The sequence below is a fragment of the Diachasma alloeum genome, unplaced genomic scaffold, assembly GCF_001412515.2.
Source record: "Diachasma alloeum isolate Michigan unplaced genomic scaffold, Dall2.0 Dall_scaffold_78918, whole genome shotgun sequence".
Classification (NCBI taxonomy): domain Eukaryota; kingdom Metazoa; phylum Arthropoda; class Insecta; order Hymenoptera; family Braconidae; genus Diachasma; species Diachasma alloeum.
This window is the reverse complement of record NW_021683653.1, coordinates 67,316-87,593: the sequence shown is the minus strand read 5'-3', so window position 1 is coordinate 87,593 and position 20,278 is coordinate 67,316. Positions and strand designations below refer to the sequence as shown.

Sequence of the window (20,278 nt, the reverse complement as noted above, 5' to 3'; positions counted from 1 at the left end):
GAATACAGTAAAATTCGCCCGGAAGTTATTTGGCGGATAAAAAGAGGACTTTTGATACATCGAGCTCATCCCAGCTCTAGTATTGGTGCCCAGGAAACCCCGAGGTGGAAAGGAGGCTCTCCAGGAAAACGCCCTGGTATTTTGAAGGAGTGCAAGGCGCCAGTGGAATTCCACGTGTTCGCCAGAGTGAAGTCCCTTCGTGAGTACGAGTTACCCCCCTCATTTTCCCTCTTGTCCCCACAATATTACCCTTCATACCCCCCAACGGTGAGCCTACACTCTTTTGTTTCTTCCCCATTCAGTCATTATTTTCATATTTAGTTGCATTCCCTCGACACGACTAGCTTCTCCCCTTTTTCTGCATTAGAGTCACTCCCTTTTTACGTGTACAAAAGTTGCCTAGCCTCCCCCACTCCCTAGATCTCAGCAAAGGCCTTATTTACGTCTTTTGACGATCATAATTGTATTTAGAAAAGAATATAGATTATTCTCAAATTATCCCTTATTTGTCCCTTTTCTTGACTCGCCCTAATCCTTTTTTCAGGAATTAGTATTATAGAATCTAGAAAACGGTCACAGGATACATCAGAGAGTCGATATGAGAGAACAGGAGCAATTACACGGGAATTGCAAAACTTGGGTTACGAAATCGTTGAAATGTGGGAATGCGATTTTATTCGTAAAAAAAAGACAGATCTCCAATTGTCAAATTTTCTTGAAAATATCGATCAACAAATGTTTGTTGCTTTAGATCCTCGAGATGCGTTTTACGGTGGACGTACGGGAAATACTGTAACACACTATGATGTTAAGGAGAATGAAAAAATTCGATATGTCGACGTTTGTTCATTATATCCATACGTTTTAAACACGGGGATTTTTCCTATCAGTCACCCCACTGTACATGTAGGGAATGATTGTCAGCTCATATGTCCTAATAATGATATTTCACGGATAGAGCGACTTGTGAAATGCCGCATTTTACCCCCGCGACGATTATTTCACCCAGTTTTACCTGTCAAAGCACACGGTAAGCTACTGTTTCCTCTCTGTCGGTCATGCTGCGAAGGTTTGGTGCAAGACAATTGCCCTCATGATGACCCCACTGACCCCAAGTTTTTGGGGACTTGGATTGCCCCAGAGCTCCGTAAAGCCGTAGAGGTGGGGTATAAAATTTTGGAAATTAGTGAAATTTGGGAGTGTAAAAAAACAACACGTTATGATCCTTTGTCACGAACATGAGGTTTATTTGCCGAGTATATCAGCACTTTTTTAACAATCAAACAAGAGGCTTCCGATTGGCCCGCAGAATGCATAGATGATGAATCCCAGGATAGATATATAGCCGAATATGAGGCGAGAGAGGGAATAAAACTCGACAAGGATAAAATTTAAAAAAATACTGGATTCAGAGCAGTAGCAAAACTTTGTTCAAACTGTCTCTGGGGTAAATTTGGGGAAAGAGAAAATTTAACGAAAACGGCAATTATTCGGTCATATGAGGAGTTTGCTAACATAATGTTCAATTCTGAAATCGAAGTGACAGAGCTTGTCCCTGTCGATAACGAGACTCTCTTCATATCCTGGAAACATTTAAACGAAGCTGCGGAACTGTCTACCAAAGCCAACGTTGTCATTGCGGCTTATACAATAGCTCACGCACGTCTCAAGTTATATTCTTATTTAGAAAAACAGCAAGATCGCGTTTTGTATTATGATACAGACTGGGTTATTTACGTGAGCGACGGAAGTAACGAGTTACCACTAGGGAATTTTCTAGGTGATTTGACCGATGACGTCAAGGGCTATGGAGAAGGGAGTTTTATTACGTCTTTTGTCTCAGGCGGTGCTAAATTTTATACTTATCGTGTAAAGGAACCGGATGGAACAATTGCAGAAGTTAGTAAAATAAAAGGGGTTAGGCTTAATTACGAGATGCGTAAACAGATTCATTACGACTTGATTCGTGCCCTCGTTGTCGATAAGGTAGAGCTTTACCAGATCAACTACAAGGGTATACGACGGACAAAGTATCATGACGTCATCACGAAACCCGAGAGCAAGATTATCCGCGCGACGGGCCCATAACGAAGGCTTGATAATGGCGCTGCAACCCTTCTCTACGGATATAAGACACAACGACGCGCGATTGAACCCGACGAATGAAAACTATTTTTGGTTTTGAGGTAGCGATTAGGGATTAGATGTAAGACTTAGTATTAAGAATTAGACGTAAGATTTAGTTTTAGAATTTATGCTAGATATGAGCTAGATTAAGTTTTTAGATTTTATTTAAGTTGAGATGTTTTTTTGTAATTTTTCGTAAAAAACTAATGAACATTTTTTTTTTATTCAAACTAGATATAAGTTTTTTAAATGTATGTTTTTTTATGTAATTTTTTTTTAAGAATGAATTTTTTAATGAAAAAAAACAACGTGAACAGTTTTTTTGCTAGTCGCTTAAATTTAAAGGGAAGTAAATTTTTGGAGGTATTCTATTCTTAAAATGAAGAAGAGGAATATATAATGTATTTTTTTTATTCAAAAACCTTGATTCTACAAAATACATTTTTTTTAAATCTAAAACTTAAAAATAAAACTTATAACTAAAAATACATTTTTTAAAAAAGAAAATACATTATATTATTATTATCGTTGTGTGGTCCCCTCCCCGCGGCTGTGCCTCACTCCCACTCCTCGAGGTCCCAGTTGTCATTGCTCTGGTCTGGACGGGGCGGGGCGTCCCCGAAGAGGATGTGTAGGTCCCACAGATCCTCCAAGTCATATAGGGTGAGGGCCTGCTCGTCCTCGATCTCCCACTTCCGGGCCTCACGCCTTAGAGCCCAGACCCACTGAGCTCTGGGGGTGAGTGGGCCAAGTCCGCCCTCCCACCGATCGCCTCTCTGAAACAAAAAAAAAAGACATCAATTAATAAAAGATGATGAAAAATGAGAAAGAAAGAAAGACAGTAGTTTGGGAATGTGTGTTTTTTTTTCCTTGGTCTGTTCGGAGAATGCATTTATGCACTACCGCCCGAGGGAGGTGACCCATGGTTCCCTCCGTCAGGCGAGTCTCGGACTCGGACATACTGTCAATACCGACTAAACTCCAGTCAGACCAGTCTTCACTTACCCCATACTCCCCGCGGGACCGCCGCTAGGCATTACTTCAGGGGGGGGGGGACATTCTAGCTGTGGCTCTTTCTCTATCAAAACACTGTACCGTACGTCCTCCTTCCGCACTCAGATGTGGGGGGTGAGAAGGAGGTTCCGGTTGTTGTTCCTCTGCAGCATTATTATGCAGCATTATTTCAGCGACGCTCTTCCTCCCGTAGCTACTTCATGACTTTCGCCGCGAAGTCGCTCGTCGCGTCCCAGGCTGCCTTACATGACAGCATTGCTTCCACCAGGTTCTCAGGCAGGATTGCTCCACCAAGTGCAGACTCCCACTTCGAGCGGCTCGTTCTGAAACGTGGAGTCACAAAAAACACATGTTCCGCGTCTTCATCAATTACAGTGCAAAAGGGGCATTTCGGGGAATCCTCATGTTTGAATTTATGAAGATACGCCTGAAAACATCCATGGCCTGAAAGCATCTGAGTTAAGTAGTAGTTAACCTCACCATGTTTACGGTTTACCCAAGCACCTACCTGAGGGATTAGGCGATACGTCCATCTCCCTTTTAGTGAGATGTACCATTGTGCCTGCTATCTCTCCATGTTTTTAGGTCTCTCTTCGGCCTTCAGCTCGGCTGGCATCAGTGAGGTCGACCCTCCCTGCTGGTACAGAGATCTTCGTTCCTCTGCTAGTATCTCTATCGGTATCATTCCGGCTATGACACACACAGCATCATCGGAAACCGTGCGAAATGCGCAGGCTACACGTAATAAACTCAGTCGATAGACCGGACTCATTCTTCGCCGTGACTCCTGCGATGACAGTGCATCAGCCCAGATGACAATACCATACATAAGGACTGACACGATTACGTATGTCAGAAGTGCTCTCCTCGTCTGCTTGGGGCCTCCCACGTTGGGCATCAATCTTGAAAGGAGTGATCCCACCGTTGACGCCTTCATAGCCACGTGCTCAGCTTGCTGCTTAAAATTGAGCCCGGTGTCAATCATCACCCCTAAATACCGAATGTACGGCTGGGATGTGATTTCATGATCATCAACTCGCAGCGTGATTGTCTTTACCTTCTTCCTGCTGGTAATTAATACGACTTCCGTCTTATGCCCTGCCAGTCGCAAGCCACCTCACTCCATCCACTGGCGAACTCGGGCAAAGGTCACATCGAAGATGTTGTCAATATCCTCAAGATATTTGCCCACGATGATCACCGCGACGTCATCCGCGAAAGCGACGAGTTTTGCTGCTCTTGGTAATGATACCTTAAATAGTCCGTCGTACATGACATTCCATAGGAGTGTCCAAGTACTGAGCCCTGAGGAACACCCCCAGTGACTTTATGGTTATGATGGTTTATTCCACATAAAATATTCAAGAGTGGATTTGTTCATGTAAACAATATTTATTAATATAAATATCAGTAGACGTAGTTAACAATTTAAATATATAAAAAAGACTTGAGATAGAAAATATGCTACAGCTGTAGTCAGTCCACGAGGTAACGAGGAAGAAGCTTCTGCTTTCTCTCACGAGGTTTCGTCGGAGGTCGCTTAGTGGGTTTTGTAGTTTCTTGGTCGGATGTGGTTTGGTCGGTAACGTCAGTCTCCTGGTTCAGAGCTGGACTGGAAGACGGAGTGGCCACAACTTTGTGCTCCATTGCGCCATCTCCCGTGTCGTATTTCAGGACTCGGTCCATGAAATAGCTGGCTACCATTCTTCGCAGATATTTTGGTACGCTCATGGTTTTGAGGGACTCCATAATGATATCCCATCTAGCTGAGTTAAAGGCGTTCTTGATTTCGAGCGTTGCTACCAGACAATACTCTTTCGAGCCGCCTTTCCATTTTTCTCCCGCGATTGCGTCCTTGGCGATTCTCGCCACAAGGCTCACTGCATCAAGCGTGGATCGTCCTTTACGGAAACCGTACTGGTTGTCAGCCATCCTGGCCTCCGCCACTGTCTCTATCCTATCATGGATGATACGCTCTAGGACCTTCCCGGCCGTCTCAAGCATGCAGAGCGGACGGTAAGATGATGGCCAAGGCCGTAAACTCATCATGCGTAAGGCTAGGCGGAGCATAACAACTGTAGAAGTATACGTTCTCCAGCTTGGCCCTAACATAGCCATCCCCGCTGACAGCAACGGTCTGGAACGGACACTGGCCGCAAGACCAAATGACGGCCTTCTTGCCAATATCGGTCACCCAGGGTTTCGTTGCTAGTGTCCTGTATGGCTCAGATATAATAGCCACGTCCACCTTCAGCTCTCGCACGGTCTGCATGAGCAGACCTTGGGCAGCCTCACAATGATTGAGGTTGAGCTGGAGTATCTTCATCATCGTCGTTTGTTATCCAGCGCCTTGACTGCCGCCTTCTAGAGGGGACATTTGCTACTCCCAGCGACATGGGCAATGTTTTTTGCGCTACCTTGTCCAGTGCAGACTACACACCTGGCTTCCTTCTTCCAATCAGGAATTTTATGACCAGCCTCTCCACATTTGGCGCAGAGTTTGGACCGGTCAACATCATTTTTACATCCCACGGCAAGATGACCGTAGTGGCAGGACTTGAAACACTTTGTCGGCCTCTCGTGGCGCCAATACGGCATTTAACCCTTCCTATCCGGATCTTGCCTTTTTCTTGCAGTTTCGAGCCCACGTCTGAGGTGACTCTGATAGTCGCTCTCTGCGTTCCCCTATCGGCCTTTCGAAGAGACTTGATGGCGTTCATGGGGATGCTGCTATCCACACCGTCTTGTTTCTGGATAGTCTCCCAGATTTCCTCCTTCGTGATGATCTCATCAAGATCTTTTATTTCCAGAACCACTTCTGGAGTCTTACTCATCACCTCTGTGTCGTCCTTGAGGATATCTGCCATGGCAGCTTGTAGACGAGCTGCACTTCCAGATTTGTTCTTGTTCAGAACAATGAGGAGTGCGCCAGTCTTCGTTCTGCGTATCTTGTCTGCGCAGTCACTGGAGTCGCCGACCTCCTGCTTCACCTTGCGGAGGATTTCAGCGTAGCTCTTCCTCTCTTTTGTTGTGAAGAGCAACGCATCTGGACGAGTTATAGGCCGAGCCGCTTTTTCCGGCTTTCGCCTCCTGCCAGGCCTGCGGCTTTTCCGGTACCTTCCGATGGGCAGACGCCGAGTTGTCTTTCGGCTCTCGTGCCTGCTCCACCCGAATTCCTCGGATTTCTTGAGGGGCGTTTCCTTGTTTCCGTCGTTTCTTCCGAGACTTCTTCATCTCGGCGGACGGCGGTGTAGGTGTCGGCTCCTTCTTCCTCTTCCCTCTCTTCAGGTCCCTGGATGTTGGAGTGACATCCCCTGCGGTTTTCCTCAGCACGCTCGAGTACGTGCGAATGAGCGACGGTGTTGTTTGTGAACTTTCCTCTATTACTGTGGTCGGTTCACTGATTTTTCGGAGGACTACATCCTCTATCTCCCGGAGTCTGGTGCACTTCTTGTACATGCTAAGCCTCGTGTTAGCAAGGCTGGTCAATTCACCAGGCTCGTCAATTCAGCATGCATCGGTGTCTCCTCGAGAGACACCGATGTGGTCTGTCTAGCCGACAGGAATTCCTCGTATTTGAGCGGATTCCGGTGATCCGAGTCCCACGGGAGTTGCTCATTTCCACTTGTAGCATGTGAGGCCAAGTGGTCCACCTTTGTTCCAATCAAATGATGATTGGCTCCTCCCATATCCTCGGAGCCGGCACAAGCATTAGCGCTAATGGCAGAATTCCCCCTCAGAGGGCTACCTGCATAGGAACTCTTTATTTTATCATCACTCATCATGGTTCTGCGAGCTATTATCGGGAACCTGAGCCGGGGGTGTTCCCACCCTGCACACCTCTTTTAGAGTTGTGTTTCTCGGAAGGTGTTGGTCCGCGCCGACGTATTTTATTTAGTGAATATCCTATATTCTGAACGGCAGTTCAGAATATCGAGCATTCCCCCATCCACCACCTGGGGACGCGCCAAGTTGCAGGACCTTCCAGCCTGCGAAAACTCTCGGAGGGTAAAGGCGTTCCTCGCCGACTACGCCGCGCCGTATGTATGTGTGTGTGTGTTTCTTTTTATCCTACGTCATGGTCTGAGAAATTCCCTTTACGCATGAGCATCTCCCTTTAGAATCTAGGGAATCATTCGTCATCTCCTTGACGGTAACGATCACGAGCCCAGGTCTCACTCCCGGTAAGTGAGACCTGCTTTCAGCTCGGCAAATTTGCAACCCATACGGACTAAAAAACAGACCACGACACTGTAATTCTACTCCCCCCCCCCCACGGAACCACCGTTAGGCATTACTTCGCAGGGGTGGTCTTAGCCGCAGCTCTCCCATCAGGTGGTTGAAGACAATGCTTCCTTCTTCGGGGATGTTCTCATTACTTCCTCCTGGCCTGCTCCCTGAAAGAACTTCGGCTGCGAACGTGCTCGTGGCGTCCCATGCTGTTTTCGATGAAATCATGATTTTCACCAGGTCTTCAGGTGGGACTCTCTGTTCCACTGCAGTCTTCCAACTACTGCGAAGCAGTGCGAAGCGTTTGCACCTGGAAAACACGTGCTCAGCATCTTCTCCTTCTCCACTGCAGGTCGGGCACTGCGGGGTCTCTTCAAGTTTGAATTTATGAAGATACTTCCGGAAGCATCCGTGTCCGGGGAGCATCTGCGTCAGATAGTAGTTGACCTCTCCGTGGGGACGGTTCAGCTAAATATCTATCTGTGGTATTAGACGGTGAGTCCACCTTCCTTTCGCTGAGGTACCCCACAACACCTGCCATCGGCTGGTGCTGTTCCATCTCCCCCCTTCCCTGAGATCTTTTGGGCTCAATGTAGTGTGCCTTCTCCGCCGGTAAAGACACCTCCGCTCTTCAGCCAATACTTCGATGAGCAGCATTCCGGCGATCACACAAACTGCATCTTCCGATACTGTGCGGTAAGCGCTAGCAACTCTCAGGGCGCTCTGCCGATAGACGAGAGCGATCTTACGCCGAGATTCCTGGAACTGGAGCGCATCGGCCCAGATGGGAATCCCATAAGTCAGCACTGACGTCACCTCCTCAAAGATTAGGTCAAATGTGAGATGGATCTCCTCCAGGTGTTTCGCTACAATCACCACAGCAACGTCGTCCGCAAATGCCACAAGCCTCGCGTCATTTGGCAGCATCAGCTTCAAGAGTCCGTCATATATGATATTCCACAGCAGTGGACTCAGCACAGAGCCCTGAGGAACTCCCCCGGTGACTCTTTACTCTTTGGGACCAGTCTGCGTGTCATATTTGAGGATCCTGTCGGTGAAATAGCTCCTGACCAATTTCTGCAGGTATTCGGGGACATGAAAAGCCTCAGGAGCCCTCATGATGCAATCCCACCTGGCAGAGTTGAAGGCATTCTTGATGTCTAGTGTTGCTACCAGACAGTACTTCTTTGTGCCCCCTCTCCATTGGGTTCCCGAAATCGCCTCCTTGGCTGTATTGACGACGATCTCAATAGCATCCAGGGTAGAGTGATTCCTTCGGAAGCCATGTTGTTCATCAGCAAGCAGCGGGTCGACTACTGCTTCGATCCTCCTATGAGCGATTCGCTCAAGGATCTTCCCGGCTGTGTCCAATATGCAGAGTGGACGATAAGATGATGGCTCGTCCGGCGGCTTCTTCCCTTTTGGAAGTAGCACTAGCCTCTGCTGCTTCCACTTCGGAGGGAAGTAACCTTCAGTTATGCATGCATTGTAAGCATCCAAAAACAGCGGTGGCACTGCCTGGATGGCTGCTTTCAGCGCAATGTTTGGTATACCATCTAGACCAGGGGCTTTGATATTGCCTACTCTACCGCATGTTTCCATCAGTTCATCTTCTGTGATAGGCAGGATGGCCTCCACCTCACATTGTCTTGATAGTCGGTTGAGCTCTCTTTGTTGAAGGAACAGCACCGAGACGATCTTCTCCAGGAGCTGGGGACATGTCGGTGAGGGCATCGGCTGATTTCTCAGCCGCGACATCATGACCTTATAGGGTCTCTCCATGTATCATCCTCAACTCCATCCACTAGCTCCTTCCAGCGTTGCCTCTTGCTGCACTTAATTGCCTCGTTCAGTTCCCGGCGCGCACTCTTGTATTGGGCCTCCAGTTCTTCGGAGTTTGGCCTTTTCCTGCTATGTTGTGATAACCTCCTCGCCCTGAGATACTCCTTACGGAGGGTAGCGATTCGATCATTCCACCAATGTACCGGTGGGAGCCGGCTTTGAGTGCGATTTCGAGACATGCTAGCATCGCAAGCGTCTGTGGCTCTCCTCATGATCTCGCTGACCTTCTCCATGGCATTTCTACCAGCGTTTGGGCGAGCGTCCAGCGCAACCAAAAACGTGTCAACGTCGAAGTTGCTAACCTTTCAGCCAATTGTATTGGTTTTCGGGCATGCTTCTCCAACCCTCTGAACCGTCGATACCTCCCATAGTATTGCACAGTGGTCACTGGCTGTGTAGAAGTCTGCCACTTCCCAGGAGTAATTCCCCCTCACGAGGGCACTGCTCACAAAGGTCAGGTCCACAATCGAACTTGCCTCTCCCCGCATGAATGTTGGTTTTTCACCACTATTGAGGAGAACTACATCTATGGTTGACATAGCCTCCAGTAGTGCTCGTCCCCTTAAGTCGGTGTACCTGCTGCCCCAGTCGACCGCCCAGGAATTGAAGTCCCCGGCAACTGCCACAGGAAAGTGCTGCCTCGCATCCTCAGTCAGTCGATCCAGAAAGACGGTGAACTCATCGAAAGTGAGGCTGGGTGGAGCATAACAGCTGTAGAAAGGAATTCCCTCCAGCTTAGCCGCCACAAAGTACGCCCCTCCACAATTGACCACGCTCTGGAACGGACACTTACCACAGGACCAAATAATGGCCCTAATGGTGGTATCCGTTACCCATGGTTGTGTGGCCAGGTGTCTATACGGCTCCGAGATTAACGCCAGGTCTACTTCCAGCTCACGCACCGTCTGCATAAGCAGATCATGTGCGGCATCACAGTGATTGAGGTTCAGTGGAGTACCCTCATCTTCGTTTGTTGCACATCTTCTGGTATGCTTCCCTGTAGACCGGGCATCTATTGCTGCCAGCTACATGGGCAAGATTTTCCATGTTCCCTTTCTCAACGCACAGAGCGCATCGGGCATCCTTCTGGCAGTCAGCAGACTTATGGCCCGTTTCTCCGCATCTGATACAGATCTTTGCTTGGTCTGCTGTGTTCGTGCATCTGGTGGACAGGTGTCCATAGTGCCAGCACTTGAAGCATTTTACAGGTCTCTCCACTCTTCTTATCCGGCAATTGGTCCACTCTATGCGGATCTTACCGTGCTCTCCTACGACCTTCGCCACCACCGTTGCTGCCAACGCTACCGAGGCAGTTTGGGTGCCCATGTATGCTTTGCGCTGCGACTTGATAGCATCGAGGGTGATGTCGCATCCCTCCCCGGCTGCCCTTTGGAGTGCTGCGAGAACTTCCTTCTTAGTCGTGGTCTTCTCAATGTCCCTAATCTCAAGCTCTGCTTGAGGCCCCTTACTGATGACTTCAGCATCATCCCCGAGGACATCAGTTATGGCCTTCTGTAGGTCATGTCCTTTATCCGCTGTATCCTTTGTCAGGATAATTAACAGATCTCCAGTGGTTGTTCTCCTGATTTTCTCAACACAGGTGGTGGCCTGCTCGGCGGAAACATCCTTCTTAACCCGCCGTAGCATCTCCGCATACTTCGTTTTGTCCTTGGGACGGACAATCAANTGGGGCGGACAATCAGCGCATCAGGTCTTGTCGATGTTTTGCGCGACTTCTTCTGCTGCTGTGGTTTCTTTGGAGGCTGCGCTTTGCCTCGCTCCCCCTTCTTTCTCCCTCTCACAGTCTGCCAGTCTGTGTCCCTGGCAGTCTGCGCTGCATCCGTTCTCGTTGGAGAAGTTGGTCCTCCTGCCTTCGGCTTCTTCGGGGCCTTATTCTCGAGGCACGGTGAAGTTCGCTGCCGCCGTTTGGCTCTGCGATTGTCCCGGCTGTCCCCAGTGGTTGACCGCCCATCGTCAGTCCCTTCCGTGTCATGGGCAGGCGTTCCGGTGACATTTCGCTCTCGCACTGGCACAGGCGTTCTCAAGGCTTGTGCAAATGTGGTAGTCGGAGGTTGTTGTGTAACCTCCCTGTCCACCACCTCCTTGAGCCTTCTGAAGGCGGTCCTCGCGGAGACCACTTTTGATTTGATCTCCTTGTGGACATTTGTCTTCGGTTGGGTAAACTCGTGAAGCTCATTCAGGATCTTCTCGAGTCTCTCCCACGCTTGATGTGTCTGCATCGAGACACTTGCACTAAGTGCTGCTTGTTGGGCATGCTGCCCACTCATCCCTCCTATATCTTCCATTATTTTTGTTTCATAAGTTTCCTCCATTCTGTTTCTACGAGTACCTAGGGAAGTATAACAGTCCACTTCTGACAGAGCCTTGGGTGTAGGAGTAAGGCCACTTAATACACCTGGGGTGGGACCTGGTGCCCCATGGACCACCGTTCGCGACGCCATCTACCCCTGGCGCCTTCCAGAACTTAGCACGGTGAACACCTTGACATTAGGGCAGGCTGTTGTAGGGAGCCCACCCTGCCCGCCTCCTTTGGAGTTGGGCTTCTCTTCTATGATGTCCTGAAAAGGACTAACGTCGGTTCGAACTGCTTCTTAGTTTGGGAACATCCCTTAAGCCCCTCCACCGTCGACAAGGTGCTGCAGTTCGTAGGAGGGGTGTATGTCTATGTGTGTGTCTGTGTGTGTGTGTCTGTCTGTGTGTTTTATTTTTATTTTTTTTTAACGTCTGTTTGGAGAATGCATTTACGCATCCCCACTTGCGGGAGAGAATCCTACGGATTTTCTCCGACAACTGGGGTATGTCGAGCTCGGGTCACAAGGACCAATACCGACTAAACTCCGCAGACGAATTCACTAACCTTTCAACCCCTTGCGGCACCACCGCTAAGTATTACTTCGCGAGGGAGGTCTCGGCTGTTCGCTCTTCCGCCTTCATCTTATGTACGTCCCCCTAACCTATACTGCAGCCTTGCGCTTGCGTTCCTCGTTCCTAAGCTCCTTTATGACTTCCGCCGCGAAGTTGCTTGTTGCGTCCCAGGCTGCCTGTGATGACAGCATTGCTTCCACTAGGTCCTTGGGTGAAACTCTCCTTCCGAGCTCCGACTCCCAAGTATTCCGCATGTCACTGAATTGGGGGCAGCTGAAAAATACATGCTCCGCATTCTCGTTCACTCCCGTGCAGGTTGGGCACTCCGAAGAATCTTCATGTTTGAATTTATGAAGGTACTCTCTGAAGCACCCGTGCCCTGAAAGCATTTGACACAGATAGTAATTGACTTCACCGTGAGTTCGACTTACCCAGGCAGCTACATGAGGGATCAGACGATATGTCCATCTCCCCTTGGTCGATTCAGCCCATTCCTGCTGCCATCGGCTCAAGCTTTTCCGCCTCTCATCCGTTGCCAGTTCTTCGGCGCTCAGCGTTTCCTTTCTCCTGCGTTGGTACAGAGATCTTCGTTCCTCAGCTAGTACCGCTATGGGTAGCATTTCCGCGATGACACAAGCTGCGTCCTCCGACACCGTCCGGTATGCACTGACGACTCTGAGGGCACTCAGCCGATAGACTGGTGCGATCTTACGCCGCGCTTCCTGCTGCTGGAGTACATTCCCCAAAATGGGAATAGCATACGTGAGCACCGAAGTTATCACTGAGGACAACAACCCTCTTCTCATTTGCTTGGGTCCCCCGATATTAGGCATGAGACATGATAAGGTGGATCTAACGCCAGACGCCTTGACATCCACTTGCTCCGCTTGTTGCTTGAAGTTTAGTCGTGCATCTATCATCACCCCCAGGTATCGAATGAATGGCTAGGAGGTAATTTCGCAGGACCCGACTCGTAGCGTGATCGTCTAGAATTTTTTCCTGCTAGTGATCAATACGGCTTCCGTCTTATGTTCCGCCAAGTTCAAGCCAACTGAGTCCGTCCAGCAGCGGATCGTCTCAAACGTTGAATTGAAGACACGGTTTATCTCCTCCAGCTACTTGCCAGTTTCAGCTTCAGCAGTCCATCATACATGATGTTCCACAGTGGGGGACCCAGCACTGAGCCTTCGGGGACACCTCCTGTCACTTTGTACTGCTTGGGGCCGCACTCCGTGTCATACTTGAGGACCCTTCCGGTGAAATAGTTGTCAACCCCCTCTGCAAGTATCCTGGTACGTTCAATTTGACAAGAGCCTCCATAATGCAGTCCCACCGGGCCGAGTTGAAGGCATTCTTGATATCCAGTGTTACTACTAAGCAGTACTCCTTGGTGCTATTGAGTCATCTTTCCCCTGAAATCGCTTTCCTAGCGGTATCGACGACAAGGTTGATGGCATCTAACGTGGATCGACCTTTCCGAAAACCAGTTGATTTCCGGCTAGCACTGGTTCCACAGCAGCTTCTATTCTCCGGTGGATGATATACTCAAGGATCTTACCAGCAGTATCGAGCATGCAGAGAGGACGGTATGATGAAGGTTCCTCTGGCGGCTTGTTTCCTTTCGAAAGCAATACCAGCCTCTGCTGCTTCCACATGGCAGGGAAGATCCTTTCGCTGAGACACTCATTGTAGACGTCCAGGAACTGATCTGACACCGTGTGAATGGCTAACTTCAGCGCGACGTTCGGGATACCATCCAAGCCAAGGGTCTTTGTATTACCCACTCTGTTGCAGGCCTCCATCAGCTCTTCTCTGGAGATTTTAGGTACGATCACTTCTTTCCATTCTTCAGCCGGACGGCGAAGTTCCGGTTGTTCTAGGAACAGTACCTCCACAATTTTCTTCAGGAGCACAGGACACGTTGGCGACAGCATTGATTGAATTTTAAGTCGTGTCATCAACAACTTGTAAGGTCTTCCCCACGGGTCGTTTTCCACCTCAGTAAGAAGCTCACTCCAACATTGCTTCTTACTGAGCTTTATGGCTTTACTGAGCCTCCGACGTGCCTTCCTGTACATCATCTCAAACTCCTCGAAGTTTCGTTTTTTGCGGCTACGCTGAGAGCGTCTACTGGCCGCGTTACATTCCTTCCGTAGGACAGCAATGGTTTCATTCCACCAATATACTGGTGGATGCCTGTTTGAGGCGCGCTTCCTTGCCATGGTAGCATCGCAGGCTTCGGTCACTTTCTTCATGATGTTGTGTGCCTTCTCAGCAGCATTGCTGCCACTAATTGGAAGATCATCTAGCGCAACTGAATAAGTGCTAGGATCAAAGGTGCTCACCCTCCAGCCAATGCAGTTGGTCTTTCTCGGCGTTAAACCGATTTTCTGATCAGTGCAGGTCTCCCAAAGTATAGCCCGGTGGTCGCTCGCAGTGTAGATGTCAGTTACTCTCCATGAGCAGTTCCTGTTGGCCAGAGCACTGCTCGCAAAAGTTAGGTCCACTATTGAGCTTGCCTCTCCCTTAACAAAGGTCGGTTCATTTTCGCTGTTCAACAAGCCCACGTCCAGTGACGACATGGCTTCTAGTACAGCTCGTCCCTTGGTGTTCATCTTCTTACACCCCCAGTCGACTGCCCAGGCATTGAAGTCCCCAACGATTGCCACGGGGAAGTGCTGCTTCGCATCCTCAGTCAGTGCGTCCAGGAAATCAGTGAACTCGTCGATGGAAAGGCTCGGCGGGGCATAACAGCTGTAGAAGTAAATTCCATCAACTTTCGCCTTCACGGAACCCCTTTCTGTATTACTCGTAGAACTCTGGAATGGTCGATTCCCACAGGACCAGATTACCGCCTTCTTGGTGACGTCAGTAACCCAGGGTTTAGTGTCCAGGTGACGATATGACTCTGAGATCATGACGAGGTCAACTTTCAGCTCCCGCACCGTTTGCATGAGCAGATCATATGCGTCCCCACAATGGTTGAGATTAAGCTGTAGCACCTTACAGTTTCTTCGTTTCTTATCGTCTTTTATTAGTAAGCTTCTGGAGTGCATCGTTGTATGCTGGGCACCTGGTGCTGCCAGCAACGTGGGCAAAGTTCTCCAAGTTGCCATTCTCAGTGCACAGGGCATACCGTAGCTCCTTCTTCGTGCACTCCTTGGCTTTGTGACCATCCTCTGCGCATTTAACGCAGACTCTGGACCGGTCGATTGCACTCGTGCATTTCGTGGCGAGATGTCCATAGTGCCAGCACTTAAAACACTTCATCGGTCTCTATACTCTTCTGATACGGCAATTGACCCATCCTATCTTGATCTTACCGTGCTCTCCCAGGATCTTCTTCGCAGCAGATGCTGTGAGTGTCACTGAGGCAGTCCATGTTCCTCCATATGCAATACGCAAAGACTTGACGCCCTCAAGAGCTATGGCGTGCTCCTGACCGGCTACTTTTTGTAGGGCTTTGAGGACGTCCTCCTTCGATGTATCTTCGTCCAAATCTTCAATCTCGAGATTTTCGAGCGGCTCCTGGCTGAGCACCACAGCCTCCTCTTTGAGGAGACCGGCGATGGCTGATCTCAGCTGGGGAGCTCCATCAGTTGCTTCCCTGCTCAGAGTAATCAGCATATCTCCAGTCTCTGTACATCGGATCCTTTCGACGTATTCTCTGGACTGATTCCAGTTGCCATCCTTCTTAACCCGACTGAGGATCTCCGCATACTTCGCCTTATCTTTGAGGCGGACAATAAGCGCGTTTGGCCTAGATGTTGGCTTCCGCGTCGCCTTCTTCTCCACCTTCCGGGCTGTTTTTTGGCTTCGTTGCTTCAGCGGACCTTTCCCCTTCCTGCCCTTCACTTCTTGCCAGTCCAGCGGCCCGGCAGGCGGCTTCGTAGATGAAGCTGCCTTGTCAGTCATCTTCCTGCGCTTCATCTTCTTCACCGTTTTGTCTTCCGTCTCAAGTGAAGTCTTTGGGCGCTTCCTATGTAACACTTTGCGAACGTTTCGAATGTCTCGCGTGAACTGTGAGGCATTCCCCAAGTCTCCTACTTCCGAATCTGCTAACGTCGTCGCGGAATCCATTCGTGGGCGCGGCGCTGGCGCCAACACATCTTGGATCGCCGCATCGTTCGGTGCAGATTCGTCGGCTTCAGCAGTCTCTGGCCTCCTGAGTTGTGCCTGTGCTTCATGCATCGACCTAAGTCGCTTGGCGGAAGACTGGATACTCCTAACTAGCTGGCGGATGTTCTCGTTTATAGATCGCTTGGTCTTGTCTACTACCTGAGAGAACAGATCTTTAATTAGCTGATCGTGACGATCCCATGCCTGCTTCTGTTGGGCTAGTTCACTTTCCGTCATGAACTGGGTCCCTTGTTGAGTCTGTGACCCTATCCCTCTTGTAGCAGCTGAGGCCAAGAGGTCCACCTTTGCTGAATGTGATGATTGGCTCCTCCTATAATCCATGGAGCCGGCATCAGAAATGATGGCGGGATTCTCCTTGTTAAGGTTACCCGCATGGGAACTTTCAATTTTGTCATCACTCATCATTTTTACACTAGCTGTTTCCGGGAGCCTGACCCGAGGGTATTCTAGGGAGCCCACCCTGCACACCTCTTTTAGAGTTGGGTTTCTCGGAAGGTGTTGGTTCGCGCCGACGTATTTTATTTCGTCGATACCCTATATTCTGAACGGCAGTTCAGAATATCGAGCATTTCCCCATCCACCACCTGGGGACGCGCCACGTTGCAGGACCTTCCAACCTGCGAAATCTCGGAGGGTAAAGGCGTTCCTCGCCGAAAGGATCCGTGGTGTCTGTGTGTGTGTGTGTCTGTCTTTTTTTTTTTTTGGTTCATGATTGGAAAAATGCTTTTTACGCACTAACACACTCCAGACTGATGGTATGAGGAGTGTAGTGTCCGAATCGGGCAGGTCTAGATGATAGCGACCACGAGCACCATGGTTTCTATGTATTTGCTGGCGAATGCGCAACCCCTACGGACTAAAAAACCAAACATGACACCAGTAATCTTTGACCTTTCCTTTCCCTCGCGGCACCACCGTTAGGTATTACTTCACGAGGGAGGTCTCAGCTGTTTGCTCTTCCTCTTTTCAACCTAATGTACGTCCTCCTAGCCTACTAAGATGTTGGGTGTAAGTAGGAGGTTCCAGTAGGTTCTCCATCTGTGTTGCAGCCTTACGCTCGCGTTCCTCTTTTCTGAACTCTTATGACTTCAGCCGCAAAGTCACTCGTTGCGTCCCAAGCTGCCTGCGATGAGAGTAAAAGATCTATCAGGTTTTCAGGCAGTACTTCCATCCTCATTGCAGATATCCAGATATGCCTGGTCTCGCTGAAACGCGGGTATGCGAAGAACACATGCTTCGCATCTTCATCCACTTCTGGGCAAGTTGGACATTTCGAGGAATCTTCATGTTTGAATTTATGAAGATACGCTCTAAAGCATCCGTGCCCCGAAAGCATCTGCGTCAGGTAGTAGTTCACGTCTCCGCGGCCGCGATTCAGCCAGACATCCACCTTTGGGATCAAGCCGTAAGTCCATCTCCCCTTGGTGGAGTTGTCCCACTTCAGCTGCCATCGTCTTAGGCTGTTTCGCCTCTCTTCAGACGTCAACTCCTCGGGACTCAGCGCTTCGGATCTCCTACGCTTATACAGGGCTTTCCGCTCCTCAGCCAGTACTTCTATCGGCAACAGTCCGGCGATGACACACGCTGCATCCTCAGAAACCATCCGATATGCACTTGCGACTCTAAGGGGACTGAGTCGATAGACTGATGCGATCTTACGTCGCGCTTCCTGCAGCTGGCGTACATCCCCCCAAATGGGAATAGCATATGTGAGCACCGAAGTTATCACTGAAGACAACAGTGCTCTTCTTCTCTGCTTGGGTCCCCCGATATTGGGTATGAGGCGTGATAAGGTGGATCTAACGCCAGACGCCTTGGCACCCACTTGCTCCGCTTGTTGCTTGAAGTTGAATCGTGCATCTATCATCACCCCCAGGTATCGAATGCATGGCTGGGAGGTAATTTCACAAGACCCGACTCGCAGCGTGATCGTCTCGATTTTTTTCCTGCTAGTGATCAATACGGCTTCTGTCTTGTGCTCCGCAAGGTTTAGGCCTACTGAGTCCATCCATTTACGAATCGTCTCAGTCGTTGTATTGAACACACGGTTTACCTGCTCCAGGTATTTCCCAACAATGACTATGGCCACATCATCTGCAAATGCAACCAGCTTAGTCCCTTGTGGCAGTTTCAGCTTCAGCAGCCCATCGTACATAATGTTCCATAATAGAGGACTCAGCACTAAACCTTGAGGCACTCCCCCTGTAACTTCATACTGCTTGGGACCACACTCCGTGTCATACTTGAGGACCCTTCCTGTGAAATAGCTGTCAACCATTCTCTGCAAGTAACCTGGTACGTTCAGCTCTACAAGAGCCTTCATAATGCAGTCCCACCTGCTTGAGTTGAAGGCATTCTTGATATCCAGTGTTATTACTAAGCAGTACTCCTTCGTGCCATTGAGCCATCTTTTCCCTGCAATCGCTTTCTTGACGGTACCGATGACAAGGTTGATGGCATCTAAGGTTGATCGGCCTTTCCGAAAATCATATTGATTCCCAGCTAATAGGGGTTCAAACGCCGCTTCTATCCTTTGGTGGACGATACGCTCGAGAATCTTGCCGGCGGTATCGAGCATACAGAGGGGACGATATGATGAGGGGTCGTCTGTTGGTTTGTTCCCTTTTGGGAGCAGTACTAGCCTCTGGTGCTTCCACGTGGCTGGGAAGGTGCCCTCTGTCAGGCATTCGTTGTACACTTCCAGGAACAGCTCCGGCATCGCGTGGATTTCAGAGCGATGTTTGGGATTCCATCTAGACCAGGAGCTTTGGTGTTACCCACTCTGTTACAGGCTTCCATCAGCTCTTCCTTGGTGATTTGTGGAGCCATCATCCCATCTCGCTCGCCAGTATGGTGTGATTCTGGTTGTTGTGGAAACAGCACCGCGACGATTTCCATCAATAGTCCAGGACACGTTGGTGACGGCATTGGTTGACTTTTGAGGCGCATCATCACAACCTTATACGGTCTGCCCCATGGGTCATCTTCCACCTCAGCAAGTAGCTCATCCCAAGCTTGCTTTTTACTGCACTTGATTGCTTTGCTGAGTTTACGGCGTGCCTTCTTATACCTCATCCTCAGTTCTTCCGAGTTCGGCTTCTTCCGGCCACGCTGTTCCAATCTCCATGTCTCCCAGATTATCGCACGGTGGTCGCTGGCAGTGTAGATATCAGGTACTCTCCATGAACAGTTCANGCATTGTTTCCGCTAATCGGGCGATTATCCAATGCTGCTGAAAAAGTGCTCGAATTGAAGGTGCTCACTCTCCAGCCAATACAGTTGGTCTTTTTAGAACTTAAGGCGGCTCTCTGGCGAGTACATGTCTCCCAGATTATGGCACGGCGATCGTTGGCAGTGTAGATATCAGATACTCTCCATGAGTAGTTCCTTTTTGCAAGGTTGCTACTCACGAAGGTAAGGTCCACAATTGAGCTCTTCTCTCCCCTCACGAAGGTTGATTCATCGCCACTATTCAGCAGAACCACGTCCAACGATGACATGGCTTCCAGTAAAGCTTCTCCTCTGGCGTTCGTCCTCTTACTCCTCCAATCGACTGCCCAGGCATTAAAGTCACCGGCTATTGCCACGGGAAAGTGCTGCTTCGCATCCTCGGTCAGTCTATCTAGGAAGTCCGTGAACTCATCAAAGGAAAGACTTGGCGGGGCGTAGCAGCTGTAGTAATAAATTCCATCAACCTTAGCCTTTATGAAGCCCTCTTGTTTGCTATTTCCGGTGATGCTCTGAAAAGAACGATTCCCACAAGCCCGGATTACAGCCTTCCCACTGGCGTCAGTAATCCAGCATTGAGTGTCGAGATGTCGATATGGCTCCGAGATCATAACGAGGTCAAGTTTCAGCTCCCGCACCGTTTGCGTGAGCAGATCGTGTGCGTCCTCACAGTGATTGAGGTTGAGCTGTAACACCTTGCACTTTCCCCTCCTATGATCGCCTTTTGCTGGTGAGCTTCTGGAGTGCCTCCTTGTAGGCTGGGCATCTACTGCTACCAGCGACATGGGCACAATTTTTCGTTTTGCCATTT

The 20,278-nt window shown here is 49.5% G+C and overlaps 1 protein-coding gene across 1 annotated transcript; it reads right to left on the bottom strand.

Moving 5' to 3' along the window:
- Window positions 1-3,706: 3,706 nt before the first annotated feature.
- Window positions 3,707-4,126, bottom strand: LOC107047957. Its single transcript, XM_015270889.1, has one exon. It carries the CDS (start codon window positions 4,124-4,126, stop codon window positions 3,707-3,709), a length of 420 nt encoding a protein of 139 aa, XP_015126375.1.
- Window positions 4,127-20,278: the final 16,152 nt, after the last annotated feature.